At 34.7% G+C, this 17,243-nt stretch overlaps 1 protein-coding gene across 17 annotated transcripts in view; it reads left to right on the top strand.

The window, feature by feature from the left end:
- The window catches only part of ZDBF2 (zinc finger DBF-type containing 2), a 109,798-nt gene that overhangs the window by 52,207 nt on the left and 40,348 nt on the right, over nt 1–17,243 (top strand). For 13 of the 17 annotated variants that reach the window (XM_074298928.1, XM_074298931.1, XM_074298921.1 and 10 more), the window contains one exon: nt 1,113–14,287. In XM_074298928.1, the coding sequence (XP_074155029.1) occupies nt 1,113–10,737 (9,625 nt within the window). In that variant the 3' untranslated portion in view covers nt 10,738–14,287. Of the gene's footprint in view, nt 1–1,112; nt 14,288–17,243 lie in introns of those variants that run through there. The other 4 variants (XR_012487742.1, XM_074298934.1, XM_074298933.1 and 1 more) reach the window with 2 other exon arrangements.

The following is a 17,243-nucleotide window of genomic DNA, read 5'->3' as shown; positions in this document are numbered from 1 at the left end:
TTATATTATATATACCAGGAAATTTAAAAAGGGAAGATATATTGATTGTGTCTAGTCTTTCAAAGGAGGCAGAATTAGCCTACTCCCAGGCTCACTATAGAAATGACAGCAACTCTGCCTAAAACTAGTACTGCAAATGATAAGTCAGACTTGCCTGTCACATCTATTTCTACTGAGGTGTATAGCCAAACTCCCTTCTATTTAGCAGGCCAGTTCATGTTCTCAACTGACTAATGAAGAAAGAATAATACTACTAATAATTAATATTATGCTTTGAGGTTTGCAAAGCACTGTACATAAATGATTCATTTGATGATGATAAGAATTTATGTTATTTGGTCTGTTTCATTTTACAGAGGAGGAAATTGAGATTTGGAGAAATCGTGACTTTTCAGAGGTCATTTTTAAATCTAGGGCCACTAAACCCAAATTCAGTGTTATGAAAAGTTTCAGAGTTTCAGTCTTAATTCTGAATGTCCTGAAAAGCTAATGTAACATTTTAATAACATACATGATTCTCCTGTGGGTAACAATTTTTTTCCCTTTGTCTAGAAATAAAGCTATTTTTAATACTTAATAATTGTTGAATTATTCTATCAAACTATTAATAATCTTGAAAATACCACTGAAGCTGATAAAAATTATATTGTAGTAATTGTTATCTTGATCAAATATTTTCTGATTTATCTCTGATTTGGATAATTCCTGTTTTGCAGTTGCTATGTAGTTATCATGATTTGCACCTAGCAAGTGCTTAATGATTTTGTTGAATTGAATGTTTTTGAATTGAGTAAGAGTCTTAGGTTTTTTTTTTTTTTAGCACCAGTTGTAGAAACCATCTCTTTCTCCTATTAACAGGTCCCTGAATCATTTCCCAGCTCCCAGTGGCAGAGACTGATTTAGTCACCTTGATTTGTCCTTTCTACGTAGGAGGAATCTTCATTTCTGAAGTTCTTAAATCTTTTATTTAAAATTTTAAGTGTACTTTAGAATTTATGTATGTAGGGGGGTGTGGGTGTGTGTGGGTGTCTGTATATGTATGTATATATATATATATATATATATGTATGTATGTATGTATGTATAATGAAATTTTTTCCCCCATATTTTAGGCCAACATATGATGACATGCCACTTCTCAGCCATCTGCCACCTCCCAAGGAGGCTCAATTGGATAATGATCAGGTTCCAGAAAATGGGGCTGAGGAGGAATCTATTAGTGACAGAGAAGATTCATCAATAAGGGACTGGCAATCCATTGCAGATTCATATTCTTCTTGTAACTCCCAGGACAATATGGAGGAGGTTTCTCATCAATCAACAGTTACCCAAACAAGTGGGAATGAGCAGCAGCTGTCTATGGAAGACTCTCAGGAGGAGACCATATGCATCGATAGCAACATGATAAAGCACAGTCCTGAGGAAAGTGTTCAAACTTCAAATAGTAGCCATAACATTCAAAGTTCGCCAGTGGTTACAGAGTACCCCAGTTCTATTAGTTCTTTACCTCGAGATCCTGCTGTTAGTCCAGTTACGACTGAAAATGCCAGTTTATCATCCCCAGAAACTCATTCAATTTCAGTAATCAAATGTATCCCAAACAAGAACGATACGTGCAATAAGGATGTACAGTTGGACAAATGTCCTAACTCTTTTGAGTCATCACTCCAATTAGGAGCCTCTTCAGTTTTACGTCAGAGCCCTAAAGTTGGACAAGGGAACTCTTTCGATATGACCTCAGGTAAATCATTTTTGCAACGAGATGGTTTACAATCTCAGGGTAAAACTTGGGAGGCTGACTTCCAACTCAGGAAACCTATGGGTACTGGTGGATCATTAAAATTTGATTCAGTCCCCAAAGTAGGAGGAAATGCAGAAACAAAATTGAGTAGTTTGGGTATGGGTACTGGTGATTCACAAAACTTTAAATCTATCTTCAGATTTGGAAAAAGTCCAGACACAAAGTTGAGCAATATTAATGTTGAAACTGGTAGTTTATTAAGGATTGATTTAACCTCCAAATTAGGGGGGAAATTATGCAAAAAACTAAGAAATAGTAGTATGGGTACTAATAGTTCACTAAGCTTTGATCCAGCCCCCAAAGTAGGAGAAAACTCTAAAACAAAGTTAAGAAATATGAGTCTGACTACTGGTAGCTCATTTAACATTGAGGTACCCCCAAAACCAGAAAAAATCTCAGAAACAGAGTTGATCAGTATGAATATGAATATTGAAGACACACAAAATTTTAAATCAATCATCAGATTCGGAAAAAAATCAGAATCAGATTTGAGTATTTCTGGTATGGGAACTAGTGGCTCATTAAGCTTTGAGGCAACCCCCCCAATAGGAGAAAACCCCCAAATTAATTTAAATAATACTGGTTTGGATAGTGGTGACTCATTAACTCTTCATTCAACTCCCAAACCAGGAGAAGTCTCCAAAAAAAAATTGAGCAGTATTGGTATGAGTGCCAATGGCTGTCAAAACATTGATTCAATTCCCAAAGTAGGAGAAAATCTAGAGACAAAATTGAGCAGTGTAGAGATTGGTGATTCACAAAAGTTTAGATCAATTATCAGATTTGGAAAAGGCTCAGAAACAAAATTGAGCAGTATTGATCCGGAAAGTGATGGTTCACTAAATTTTGAGATAATTCCTAAATTAGGAGAAAACTCAAAAACAAAGTTAAGTAGTATTGAAAAACCTAAGAGTGACTCACTAAACTATGAGCCAATTTCAAAATTGGGGGAAAATACAGAAACAAAGTTGAGGGGCACAGGTACTAGTGACTCACAAAACTCAGTTATCAGATTTGGACAGAATTCAGAAACAAAATTGGGCCGTATGAGTATGCAAACTGGTAACTCAGGCAACTTTGAGTCAAACACCCAATTTAGAGAAAATTCAGAAATAAAGTTAGGCCGTTTTGGTATGGGGACTGGTAGTTCAATTAACTTTGAATCATCCATCAATCTGGAGAAAAAATCAGAAATAATATTCAGCAATGTAGGTACTGGTGGTTCAAAAGATGTTGAGGTAACTCCCAAACTAGAAGAAAATTCAAAGACGAGCATTAATGATATGGGAATTGGTGACTTTGAAGTAGCCATCAAAATGGGAGGAAATACAGACAGAAAGTTAAGCAGAATGAGTACTGGTGGCTCACAAAATTTTCAGTTGCTCAGATTTGGACAAAACTCAGAAACAAAATTGAGGAATAAGAGTATGAATACTGGTGACTCAGGAAACTTTAGGTCAGTTATTAGATATGGAGAAAGCTCAGAAACAAAGTTGAGAAAAATCTGCATGGGAACTGGTGGTGACTCACAAAATTTTGAGTCAACTTCAACATTAAGAGCAAGCTTAGAAACAAAATTGAGCACTACTGCTATAAATATTAGTAGCTCAAGAAACACTGACTCAATCCCTAAACTTGGAGAAAGTTCAGAAGCAGATTTGACCAGTATGCATATATTGGGCTCACATGACTTTGAATCAGTTATTAAATTTGGAGTAAGTTCGGAAACAAAGTTGAGCGGTATAAGTATGGCTATTGCAGGCACACCAAATACTGTGGCATCTCCCACATTAAGAGAAAACTCAGAAGCAAAATTGACCAGTATGAGTTTGGGTACTGATGGCTCACCAAACTTTGAATCAGCTCCCAAATTAGGAGAAAGCTCAGAAACAAAATTGAACAGTTTAAAAATGAATGAGAAAACTTCCAAGTTAATGGATAACTCAGAAACAGAATTGAGCAGTGTTAATTTGTGTACTGGTAACTCAGAAAGTTTTCAGTCAATCATTAGATTTGGAGGAAGCTCCAAAACAATGTTAAGCAATATTGGCATGGGTACTAGTGACTTAGTAAACTTTGGGTCAACCCTTAACTTAGGAGAAAAGTCAACAATAAAGTTGAGCAGTACTTCTACGGGTAATGGTTTCTCAGGAAACTTCGAGTCCACTCCTAAATTAAAAGAAGACTCTGAAGCAAAATTGAACAGTCTTAGTAAGAATTCTGGTGGCTCACTAAACTTTGGATCAACCCTCAAACTAGAAGAAAGTTCAGAAATAAATTTTAGCAGTCTGGACACAGACCATAGTAGCTTAGTCAATTTTGAATCAGTAATCAGACTAGGAGAAAGCTCAGGAAGGAAATTGACCAATATAAATATAAGTACAGATACTGCCTTAAAATATAAGTTAACCCCTACATTAGGAACAAATTCAGAAACAAAATTGAGTGGTACTAGTAAGAGAAATATTAGTCTACAAAAATTTGAGTCAGTCATCAGATTTGGAGATAGCTCAGAAACAGAATTGAGCAGTATTCCTAAAAGTACTTGTGACTCTCTAAAAGTTTTATCAGACATCAGATCAGGACAAAGCTCAGAAACAAAATTGAGTAGTATTCACATTAACATTGGTGGTTCACCAAAGGCTGAGTCAGTCATCAAATTGGGACAAAGCTCAGAGACACAATTGAGTAGGATATCTACTGGTAGCTCGTTAAACTTTGAGGCAACGCCCAACCTGGTAGAAAAAACAGAAACAAATCTGAGCAATTTGTGTATGGACACCAGTAGCACTGGAAAGGCTGAGTCAGTCATCAAATTAGGAGAAAGTTTAAAAACAAAGTTGAGCCATATGAGAATGGATCCTTATGGCTCACTGAACATTGAGTCAACCCCCAAATTCGGAGGAAACTCAAAAACAAATTTGTTCAGCATGGGTATGGATATTAGTGGCCCACCAAACTTTGAGTCAGCTCTCACACTAGGAACAGAGTCAAAAACGGTATTGTTAAATATGGGTACTGGTAGCCCACTAAACTTCGAGTCAGTTCCCAAACCAGGAGTAAATTCAGAAATGAAGTTAACCAGTAGGGTTGTGGGCATTGATAGCTCACATAACTTTGAGTCTTCACCCAAACTAGGAGAAAACTTGAAAACCATGTTGAGTTATATGGGTATGGATACCGGCAGCTCACTAAACTTTAAGTTGGCTCCAAAATTAGGAGTAAATTCAGAAACAGAATTTGTCAGGATGGATATAGGGACTGGTAGTTCATTCAACTTTCAGTCGACTCCTAAATTAGGAAAAAGCTCTGGTACAAAGTTGAGAAGTATGGATATGGGGACTTTTGGCTCAGTAAACTCTGAATCACCTCCCAAATTAGGAAATTCAAAAACAGAATCGATCAATGTAAGAGTGCAGACTTTTGATTCTGTAAACTTTGAGTCAACTCCCTCACTAGGAGGAAACTTAGAAACAATGTCTAACCATATGGATATGGGAATACATAGCTCAGTAAACCTTGAGTCAATTTCCAAACTAGAAGCAAACTCACAAACAAGATTATTCAGTATGGATATGAGGACTGGTTACTCAGGAAAATCTAAATCAACTCCAAAATTAGGAGAAAACTCAAAAACAGACTTGATCCAGTGGAGTAGTGGTTCACTTAACTTTCCATCTACTCCCAAACTAGGAACAAATTCAGAAACACAGTTTTCTAGTGTTGCTATGGAGATTGGTAGTTCAGTAAACTTAGAATCAACTCCTAAATTAAGAACAAATTCTGATTCAAAGTTTACCAGTTTTGATATTGGGACAGGTGGCTCAATAAAGTTTGAGTCAGCTTCCAAAGGAAAAGAAAACTCAGAAAAAAAATTTACCAGTGTTGGGGTAGGGCCTGATAGTTTGTTAAAATTTGATTTGACCCCCAAATTAAAAGCAAGGTCAAGAATAAAAATGAGACGTACAGGTATGGGGTTTTATCGCTTACTTAAGTTTGCTTCTAATTCCAAACTAAGAGGAAATTTTAAAACAAGGATGATTAGCATTGGCACACAGACTGGTGATTCATTCAACTTTGAGTCTTCTCCCAAAAGAGGGGAAAACTTAGAAACAAAGTTGATTGGTTTGACTTTGGGGACTGGTGACCCAGTAAGCTTTGAATCAGTTCCCAGACTAGGAGAAAATTCAGAAGCTAGGGTAATTGGTTCAAGAACTGATAGTTCCCCGTTTTTTAATTCAGCGCCTGAATTAGGAAAATGCTCAGAAATAAGGTTAATAAGTATGGATTTGGGGGCTAGTGGCTCAAGAAACTTTGAGTCAACTCCAGAACTAGGAGCAAGAATAGAGCCAGAGTTGATTAATATGGATTTGGGAACTAGTGACTCCATAAACAATTTGTCTAATCCCAAACTAGGAGGAAACTCAGAAACAAAGATGACTAGCATTGGAATGGGGACTGATGGCTCAATAAACTTTGAGTCAACTACCAAATTGCCAGAAAAGGGTTATGAGAAACAAAGTTTGTCAAAAGCCAAGTTTGTTGGTAGGCCTGTAGGTACTAGTAGCTCATTCAACTTTGAGTCAACTTCCAAAGTAGAAAAAAATTTAGAAACTAATATGAGCTCTATTTTAATGGGAAACTGTCACTTTTCAACCGTTGAGTCAACAACTCCCATATCCAGGACAAACTCAAAACCAGTGTTTGCTGGTATGGATTTGAGGACTGGTACCTCACTAAACTTTGATGAATCCCCTCCCAAACAAGAAAAAGAAAGAAAGTTTATTGTTACTAGTGTGGGAACGAGTGGCTCATTAACTGTTGAACCTGCTCCCAACCAAGGAGAAAATTCAGAAACAAGATTTGATGGTATGGATATGGGAACTAATGGCTCAGTTGAGTCAACTCCCAAAGTAGGAGAAAATTCAGAAACAAGGTTAATCAATGTAGGCATAGGTCCTGGTGGCTCACCAAATTTAAAGTCAACTCTCAAAGTAAGAGGAAATTTAGATAGAACGTTGACGAGTATGGGTTTGGAGACTGATAGTGCAGTAAACTTTGGGTCAGCTCCCAAAGTAGGAAAAAACTTAGGAACTATGTCAAGTTGTATGGTTACAGCTACTAAGAGCTCACCATATTTTGAAGCAACTCCTACACCTAGAGTAGACTCAGAAATATTGTCAACTGATGTTGAAGTGGGAATTGGTTGCTCACTTAATTTTGAATCAACCCATAGATTGGAAGAAAATTCACAGAGAAGATTGGTTATTATGAGCCTGGGGACTAGTGGCCTATTAAATATTGATTCAATCCCCAGATTAGGGGAAAATGCAGAAACAAGTTTAATTAATGTGGGTATAGGAACTGATGGCTCTTCAAACTTTGAGTCAACTTCCAAAGTAGAGGAAGGCTCAGAAACAGAGTTAATGAGCATGGGTTTAGGAAATAGTGGCTCAGTAAAGTTTGAGTCAAATAAATTAGGGAAAATTTCAGAAACAAAGTTGATTGGTACGGATTTGGGAGCTGGTAGCTCGCTAAATTTTGAGTCAATTTCTAAACAAGAAGAAAATTCAGAATCACAGTTAATCAATACAGATATGGCAGTTGACGACTCATTAAACTTTGAACCCATTTCCAATATAGAAGAAAACTCAGAAAGAAGTTTGATAAATGTGGATATAGGAATTGAGGACTTATTAAAATCTCAGTCAGCATCTAATGTAGAAGAAAATTCAGAAACAGAGTTTATCAATAAGAGTATGGGAATTGATAGCTCACTCAACTTTGAAAACCCTCCCAGATTTGGAGAAAACTTAAAGAATATGACAAGTTGTATTGTTATGGGGCCTAGTGATTCAGTAAATCATGGGTCACCTTCTAAACTTGGAGCCAATTCAAAACCAAATTTGACTAATATAGGAATGGAGATTGGTAGCTCACCAAATTTTGAATCAGCTCCCAAACTAGGAGAAAACTCAGAAACCAAGTTGACTAATATAGATATAGGGACTGAGGGCTCACTAAGCTTTGAGTCAACTGACATTTTAGGAGAAAATTCAGAAACAGTATTCAGCATTATGGATTTGGGGAATGATGATTTACTAAACTTTGAGTTTACTTCCAAATTAGGAGAAAACTCAGAAATAAAATCAAGCAATATGCCTGTGGGTACTGATGGCTCTTGCAATTTTGAGTCAACCCCCAAATTGGGAGAAAATTCAGCAACAGTATTGACTAGTATGAATATAGAGAATGATGACTTACTAAACTTTGAATCAACTGCCAAATTAGGAGAAAATTCAGAACCATTATCCATTATGGATCTAGGGAATGGATATGGCTCGTTTAACTTTGAGTCAACTGCCAAATTAGGAGAAAATTTAGAAACAAATTTGAATAAAATGGATATGGGGACTGTTGACTCACCTAATTTTAAATCAACTACCAAATTAGAAGAAAATTCAGAAATAGCATTAATCTGTATGGATTTGGGTACTGATGATCTACTAACTAAACTAGGAGAAAACTCAGAAACAAAGGTGAGCAGTATGGGTATGGGTACTGATGACTCATTAAATTGTGAGTCAATTCCTAAGCTAAGGGAAAACTCAGAAACAGTGGTGAGCAGTGTGGGTATGGGGACTGTTGGCTCACTAAATTTTTATTCAACTCCTAAAGTAGGAGAAAACTTAGAAACAAAATTGAGCATTATGTGTATGGGTACTGGTGGCTCACTAAACTTTGAGTCCACCCCCATATTAGGAGAAAACTCAGAAACAAAGTTGAGCAGTATTGGTACAGTTCCTGTTAACGAAGTCGTTGAAGACGTCATTCTGCCCAATATACAGTCCAGCCAAGAGGAGGAGAGTTCCTTTTTAAATATATCTGCCATTTTGGATGAAAGTACAACAGATTCTGACATGAGTTTCGATTGTGATGCCCCATTTCAATCAGTAGCTGGCCAGCATTCATTATCTGTGAAAGAAATAGATCTTTTGACTGAGGTGCATGTTGACCTGGAAGATGAGAACTATCAATCTCGTTTGAGCTCTGTTCTCAAAGTTAGTTCCTTAGAGGACACACAGCAAGCAAATGTGAATACAGTGGAACATTGCGATGAGCCAGTGCTTCCTGCACTTCCTCATGTGCCTCCTTCCTTTGTGGGAAAAACATGGACTCAGATAATGTATGAAGATGACTTAAAAATCGAAGCTATGGTGCGTGAATTCCGGGAAGGCCGGAATTTCCGTTGTTACTTTAATGATGAGCCTGAGCCTAAGAAAACCAGCAGAAATAAGCAGAAAGCTAGAAAATCCACTAATGCACTGCGAGAATTTAATGATACTTCAAGTGTTTGTAGTTTCGGCAACTTTTCTGAGGACTCAGATACGCTATGCAATGCACCACCAGCTAAGAGGCCTAGGAAGCGAACATGGCGCATGGCTTCTCGATGCCAAGTTGTTAAAGTCAGCCATGGGACTCAGACAAGTGTGATAGACTATTCGATATTTGGAAGACACACATTCACTGAGGAAGAGTTATGCGACAACGAGACAGGTATTTGGTTGGAGAATGATAGGACACCAAATATGAGTACCAGATTTTGTACACTTAAACTTCCTGAATCATATAGCAAAATTTTGAGTCCTGTGCAACCTGAAACAGTAGTTTATGTTCTTTCTTGCCCAGAAGCTAATCAGAATAAAGCAATTCTTGATGAAATTAAAATGAGAAGAAATCTCAGTTCCATAGATAATGATTCTATAAAATATAGATACAAACAATGTTCATTTAAATATTATGATTCAATGACTAATCGAGTCCTGAAAACAATTCCTACTGATGAATCGGGGGAAAAGGATAAAAAACCTGCCCACGTAAGACAACTGTTTAAAAGTCTCAACTTAAATGTTAAGTTGAACAAAGGTCTTGCTTCTCAGAAAAAATGTTTACCAGCTAGCCAGTCTTCTGATTTATTAGAACTTGAAAGCTGTGCTTCAGACCCAGAGAAAAAAGATGATTCAACATCAAGTCAGAAGTTGGATGGTTCTTCCCTTTCCTCAATTGAAGGAGATGATTTAACATCAAGTCAAATGCTGGATGGACCTTGCTTTTCCTCAGCCAAAGGAGATAATTTAACATCAAATCAAATGCTGGATGAAGCTTCTCCTTCCTCAGAGAATTGTGAAATTTCCATTGATAGCCCTGCAGATAAGTCTTATCAGCTGTCAGCAATCTCATCTAATGACACTACTCATGTTCAAATAGAAAATTATTCCAGATCAGCCTCATGTAAGCAAAAGGTTGCAAAAATGCCTGTTAAGTCAATCAGAAATGAGCTATTAATGAAGAAGAATCCAAAGAGAATCTGGAAAAGGAAGGAGGCAAATGCTAAGGACTCAGTTTTTTCCAAAAAGGCTTCTGGACCTATGGTTCTTCATCATGGAATTGCTCGAGTAAGAATTAAGAACGCTTCAGGAAAACAAATATGCTGTGTTAGAAGCAGAAAGAATGAGATAATAAGAAAATATATATCACCTTTGCTCTCTAAATATTCTGCTGTTTTGGGTTGTGGACATTTAGCTAGAAAAACTGTTGTGGGAAACTACCTGAGGACGCAAAAACTTGATTTTAAAATGCTAAAGAAGAGGAAAAGACCCAGGAAAATGTTTTTGAACTGCACAGTCACGTCAGGTGCTACTGAAACAACAGAGAGAGCCTCAGCAGAGTCTATTCTGGAGCAATCAGAGTGGACTTCTTCCAAAGTTACAAGGTGGGAGGTGAGTGATGATGAGAGACTACTTAGCACAGAACAACAGCCTTCTAGTACTGCTACACTACCTGCTTTATCTTGTCCTACTGGGACACCATTATTTAACACAGAAATCCTTTCCTTGCCATCAACCAGTGGCAAATTGAACGAGAAAATGAACTAAAGATTTTTGTGCTGTCTAGTTGAGGATTCAAAACCCTCAACTTAAATATATTTTAAATTAATAAGCTAATAACTCAGTTCACATGGCTGGGATGTGGGCACAGTACACATTGCACTGTTTTGCTATAAATGTTTTTTCAGAAGTTTTGTATTTGTTTGAATTTAGCACTTAGGGCCTTATTTTTAGACTTAAATGCACTTGTTGTCCACCCTTTTCTGCAGAAAAACTGTGATCTTGTATAATATTATAATTTAGTATAAAATATTAAAATTGGCCCCCAGTTTGATGCTCTCCCTCTCAGTCTTTGTGATTGTACCTTTCGTATCCTCAGATTGTAATAAATTGTCAAAATGACACCCAGGAAATACAGTAAAACAAATGCGGTCATATTTTTAATGACAAATTGGTGGTTGTATGCACATATATTATGTGTTTTAGGACTGCTTTGGGAGCAGTGTCAGTACAGTATGAGACTAGCAAATGAAAATGAAATACAGTTCAATCATAAGACTGGAAGGGACCATGAGATGAAAAATTGAGTATCCTTTACCTTGTTGGTAGAATCTCTACTAAAGTATTTGGCAAATGATAATTAACCTTGTTTATAAAGACTTATATGGAAAGAAGTTCCCAAATCTCCCCATTAACAAAAAAATTGTCTAGCAATTCTTTCAGCCATGCTCCAGTTTCATTCATTTGAACCAAATAAAAACCACCACCACCACTAAAAAATGCCCAAATCCTTTGGACTTTACAGTTAATAACAATCTAGGTTTATGGGTGAGAGGAAAATCTCTTTTAAGTTTCTTTTGCTTCTGTTTCTTTTATTTTTTTTTTCTTACACATTAGAAATTGCATTTGATTAAAAAAAAAATCTAAAACCCTTAGAGAGTGTATGATTAAAATATGAAGATTCAGGCTATCTTATGACCTTCTATTATCCAGACATAGATATAGGGCTAGAGACTGAGTTTATTGATGTTGGGAACTCCATGATAAGAAAATTCTTTTAAGCAGTCATATTGGTTCATCCTATATAATATCTTACAGAAAAGTCTAGAGCACTCAAAGGTTAAGTCATTTGTCTAAGCTCACATAGCCTGTATGTGTCAGAAGCGGGAATTGATCCCAGGTATTTCAAAAGATCTAAGTATTGACATTTAAATGCTGAAGCCTTTTTTGTAGTTTTATAAACACTCACTTACATTTTTTCATTATTGATATTCCATAAAATTGTTTCTGCCTCCACAGACAAGCAAAAAGAAATTAATGTTTATATTTTGAGATAACCACATTGACTAAAAATATTATATCTTTATTTAGTAAAGTACGTGTCCTGATCAATTTATTTCCCTGGTATAAGAAAAACCTAAATCTAATGTAGGCCCTTTTAAAATAACACTACTATTAGGGAATAGTTCAATTTGTAGAGTCACTTACAATATACTTTTAATGTATGCAGCTGTGTTTCAAAGAATATGATCTTAGCAACAATGAAATAATACTACATAGTTCAAATTCTTACATTGAATTAGAAATAAAATCTAAAGAAAAGATATTTTAAAAATAACACTCATATGTGAATGGACAAAACAGGTTTTAATTTCTTTGCCCCAAATGTCATGGACCATGGATCATGTAGTGGCCTATAAAACTTTGGTCTCAGAAGAAAAGCATATCCTTTTACACAAATGGGAGATAAAGAAATTATTAGTATATAAAAATACTCCTGGCATAGGATGGAGTGGGAGTCTCTGGTACATATACATTATTCCGTTAAGTACTCTTAATAGTAATTTTGCATGCTGTTATTAAAAGAATATATGTGAAAGCACTTTGAAAATAAATGGGCTACATAAATGCAAGATATTATCGTTATAGCCACTATGAGTGAAAATTTCTTATAATTCAGAAATGACCATTTAAAAAATTTGCAAATAAATAACTTAAAAGAGGATAGAAGTACATTCTAATCCTCAATTTGGAAAGGAGTCTTGTGGTTAAGACAAAACTATTGAAAATAAGTTATGATACAGTATTGATTTATTTCTTTTGATATTAACATTCTGTTAATGTTTTAGTAATAATAATTCCATTTATATAGTGTAGAATTACAAAGCACTTTACATATATTATAAAGTGTTTTAAAATATAATTTAAAAATTATTATCATGTGGAAATTTGCTAGCAGAATTTTGTAAGATACAAGAAATGTCTTTTCTGCCAAAAAATTTTTTTGCCCATTTTGCAGGTTACACATTGAATCATGGTAGAGAATGTAGTTATTTTGTATGTTTTATTGAGAATACATGAAAAGTTTTACTAGCAAAAATTTGAGGGCCACTGTTATGAATAATATTTGTCATGAATGACTTTGTCCCTGACCCATGATAGAACTTTCTGTTGTTAACTGATAAGATACACAAAAGTGGACCATGTAATATGAAAAATTGTTTTGCATTTGTGCATTTAAGTCCTTAATGTAAATAGGGCTCATAATCAGGGTAAAACTTTTTTTTTTTTTTTTATGAAGATCAACTATATTTAAGTAAACATTGAAATAATTATATATTTTCTTTTAAAATCAGTATAAAGACTAACTGTACTATTTTTTTAAAGAAAGACATTTGAAGGGTAAGTCTTGGTAAATTTTTGGTTTCAAAGATGTCCAGATAACAAAATTTATTGTGTGTTGAACTTTGCCTATATTTTTTGTATATGTTAGAAAACCTTTTCTGGGAATGCTCAAGAAATCTGAGAATTATGATAACCAAAGTACGTTTTAAAGTTGGTTTGACAGTAAAGAGCCAGTAATTAAAAAACAAACAAACAAACAAAAAACAACCTTAGGAAATATGGTGAGTTGTGAATATTGATGATGATGTGAAAAATACAGATACATTAAGAGAAATAATTAGATAAAAGGAATAGAGTATTCTTTCCCTAGTCAAATGGCCCCAAGTAAATTTAGTCATTTGTAATATTTCACTTCATTTATCCATAATAAATGGCTCAGTGTGACAATGATTGGTTTCACAATTCAAAATATTCTGCATTGTAGTATTAGTTGGGCCTGTTGCCATGTGGGGTATTATAAAATTGTCATTTGACATTGGTTCACACTTCAATGCAATGCCTTTGGACCCAGCAGTAGTCATTTTTGGAACTAAAGGGTTTTTAGGAGTCTAAAGTTTCCTAAAGTATACAGTTTCTATTCCTGCTTACATAAAGAAAAGCAGGGGAAAAATAGATCACAATCCATTCAAGAAAAGACTGAAAAATTGGAAAATATCCAGTATATATGTTTTGGGAATTTGGTACTAAAATGCAATTTCTTAAATAGGGAGGGGTGGTAGTATTAGATAATACTTCATCTAGATATTAGAATAATAGCATATTTATGAAGCTGTGCCTTGAAGTATTCATGTATCCATCTGTATATAGTATATATGTAAGTATATGTATGTGTGTATGTAAATGTGTATATACATTTTTTGATATATATATGTGTACATATATATATAAAGATATAAATGTTATGTGTATAAAGTAGACTTCATATATTTCATGGTATTTTCTTGCGTGTGAGACATACACATACAAACACATCTAATTTTTAATTTTGTTAGTATAAACATTTTCTTCTGTTTATTATTGTTGAGTATAGTTTGTCCATAGTCATTTCATTGTAGTTTCCTCATATTTGACATGCAGGCATTTTTGTTATTCATTTTCAGCTCAAAAAGATAAAGAACTGTGAAATGATGGAATTTTAGGACTGGAAATGTTCTTAGCTTCCCATCTTAGAAAAGAGGATTCTGCGGTTTAGAATGTTGAATCCCTTGTTCAAAGTCCTGTGGCAAAGTTTCTGTGGCAAATCTAGTTCTAGGACTCCTTGCTCTGGGTCTTAATTTTGTAGAAGGCAGCAGCAGTAATAGAGTGATGGGAGTTAAATCTGACAGGTATGATACTCAGTAAATTTTCTGAGAACTTCAAAGCACTTTTAGTTTTTGAAAAAAAGTTCATTGAACATTACTTACATAATCTTAAGGAATGAGAAGGGGCCATAGAAAGAGAACTAAATTTCAAACCTGGGTTTGAATTGTAAGCTCTGCTGCTTTCCTTCTTTGTGACCTTGAGCAAATCACTTAAACTTTCAGGATTCTTTTATGTCTAAAATGAGGGTGATGGAGTACACAATTTCTAAGCTTTCAAGCAGTGACCCTGTGAGTCTAAATATTTGTGATTTCTTGTTTCTTTTCAGTAATTGTAGTCATAAAATGATAGTTCTAGAACTATAAGGGACTTTTAAGGGTCTTTTATCGTATATAACCTCTTCTTTACAACTGAGGAAATGGTTTTGGGGAAAGTTTAATGATTTGTTCAAAGTCATACAGCTAGCTAAACCCAGCTTTTCTTGGCCACAGCTGGATAGGAATTCAGAGCCACCTGGTCCAACTCTTTTCATTTTATAGATGATGAAAAGGAAGTAGGGTTGATAAGAAACTAATTTGTGAGGATTACATATTCAGAAATTTAACATTATTGTTTAAAATAGAATTTGGTTTTTCTTCCCCTTCCCCCTTCATGCCTCCCTGATTTTTTCTTAGATTTTTATTTTTTCCTTTTCAGTAGCATTCCTTCTTTCCTTCACAATTTTGTTTCTTATTTTGTATTGTGGAACAAAAACCTCAGCCCTTCCCAGAATCCATTTTGTGCCCTCTGTTGTTTTGTCAAAAATGGCCTGGTAAAATTATTAAGATAAATTCATCAATACCATTCATCTGAAAGTATTTAGAGAATAAAAGGGAAGAGTGTGGAAATTGCAAGTCTTTTCAGAAATTTTTCAAATGTAGAACATTTTTATTGAAAAATAAAGAACAAAAATGCACACAATTCTGAAGATAAGATGTTAAACTTTCTATAGGAAATGATCTCAAACTTATTGTGGCGTCATATAATTTAAAATTTCCTTTTCTATAAATGTATTTATTATGTAGCTTATAAATTATGAGCATTACTTTTGTGTCTGTCTTATGGAACCAACCTAACTCATTAGTCACATGTATCCAAAACCACTACCTTTTGTTTCTTCCTTTGAGTTCTTTTTTCCTCCTCCTTTATTTTTCAGTCGTCTTAATGATTTATTTTCAGTTTATTCCTTTAAGTTAATGTTTGTTAATTTTTCTAGCCTCTTTAAAAGAGAGCTTTTTTTAATGCTTTCTTCTTGGATTTTTTTCTCTTCCCCATATTTCTTGATATCTTATTTTCAAAGCTCTTTTGTTTCCTCTATGAATTTCAAAACTGATTTCTAGCTCAGAAAAAAATCGTTCAGTAAATACTTTCTGGCATTTCCCTTATTTGAAGGCTTCGTGAATGCTACATTTATAAGTTTTACTTCAAATAAATTTTTAAAAAATCTGACCTTTGAAGGGTTATTGGTTTCTCGCCCTCAATTTTCAAATTCATTTAACTATTTAATATTGGCTTCTGTTTTACAAATTTAAGATTGCTGAGGACAAGCACCAAATATCTCCTGGGATGTGCACTTGTGCCTCTTATATGACAAAAGTTCATCAATAAAAATTTGTTGGTTTGGTTTAAATACTAGAAAGTTTATTTTGTATTTGAAAGTACCCAAAAATTGGGACAATTCCTTCCTAGAAAAAAATTGCCCAAATGGGCATTAACTTAAAAGCATAATCTAGGTAATACCAAATGTTAAGTTTGCGATTTAGAAAGATCTTCCTACCACTGACTGTCACAACTAAAGAAAGAAAAAATGAAAAGGTAGTTTCAGCAGACATGGGATTTTTCCACTAGGTTACCTAAGTATCAGTGAGCATACCCAGAAATTAAGGTTTTGGAACCTGGAGTGTGAATCAGTATACACTAACCAAATCTACTGAGAAAAAATAAATCACAAATTTTGATTTAACAATAAAAGACTGGATTTTGCATGTTTTGTGTTTCCTTTATTCTTAAAGTACTATTTCATGTTACTAGCCATGTGATTTATGAGGCCAAAAGTTTTGTCTTTAAAACAAAAATAATTTTCTTTTACCTTAGGCTGATTGTAGACTCTTAGCATGTTATACTAATGTAGAAATTTATTTGATTTCACTTCATAATCGTACAGTAAATCTGAATGTGCTTTGGAGCACATTTCAAAATGTAATGTAAAAGTCAGAAATGATACCAACTTACTAAAAATGGGCCTATAAATAACCACACCCATGAAAAGTCAACTGCCTTTATATTTTTATAAGTAGACTTCTTTCCCTTGGGGGGGAAAAAACTACAACAAAGTATTTTTTGCTTTGACACTGTATACATAGTAACCACCCTAAGCAGCTATCTGTAAGGATAGTAAATGAATTTGTTCAGTAATTTTTAAGATGTTTGGAGAAACTGGCATCCAAAAGGAAATGAGAAAGTGCTAAAGCTGCTCGGAGTGACTCTAAGCTTTGTCTTAAGAGATATTGCCCCACCCTTTTCATGATCAG

The sequence above is a fragment of the Sminthopsis crassicaudata genome, chromosome 3 (assembly GCF_048593235.1).
Source record: "Sminthopsis crassicaudata isolate SCR6 chromosome 3, ASM4859323v1, whole genome shotgun sequence".
In the NCBI taxonomy this organism is placed as follows: domain Eukaryota; kingdom Metazoa; phylum Chordata; class Mammalia; order Dasyuromorphia; family Dasyuridae; genus Sminthopsis; species Sminthopsis crassicaudata.
The sequence above is the reverse complement of the archived record's forward strand: the minus strand, read 5'-3'. Positions and strand labels throughout refer to the sequence as shown.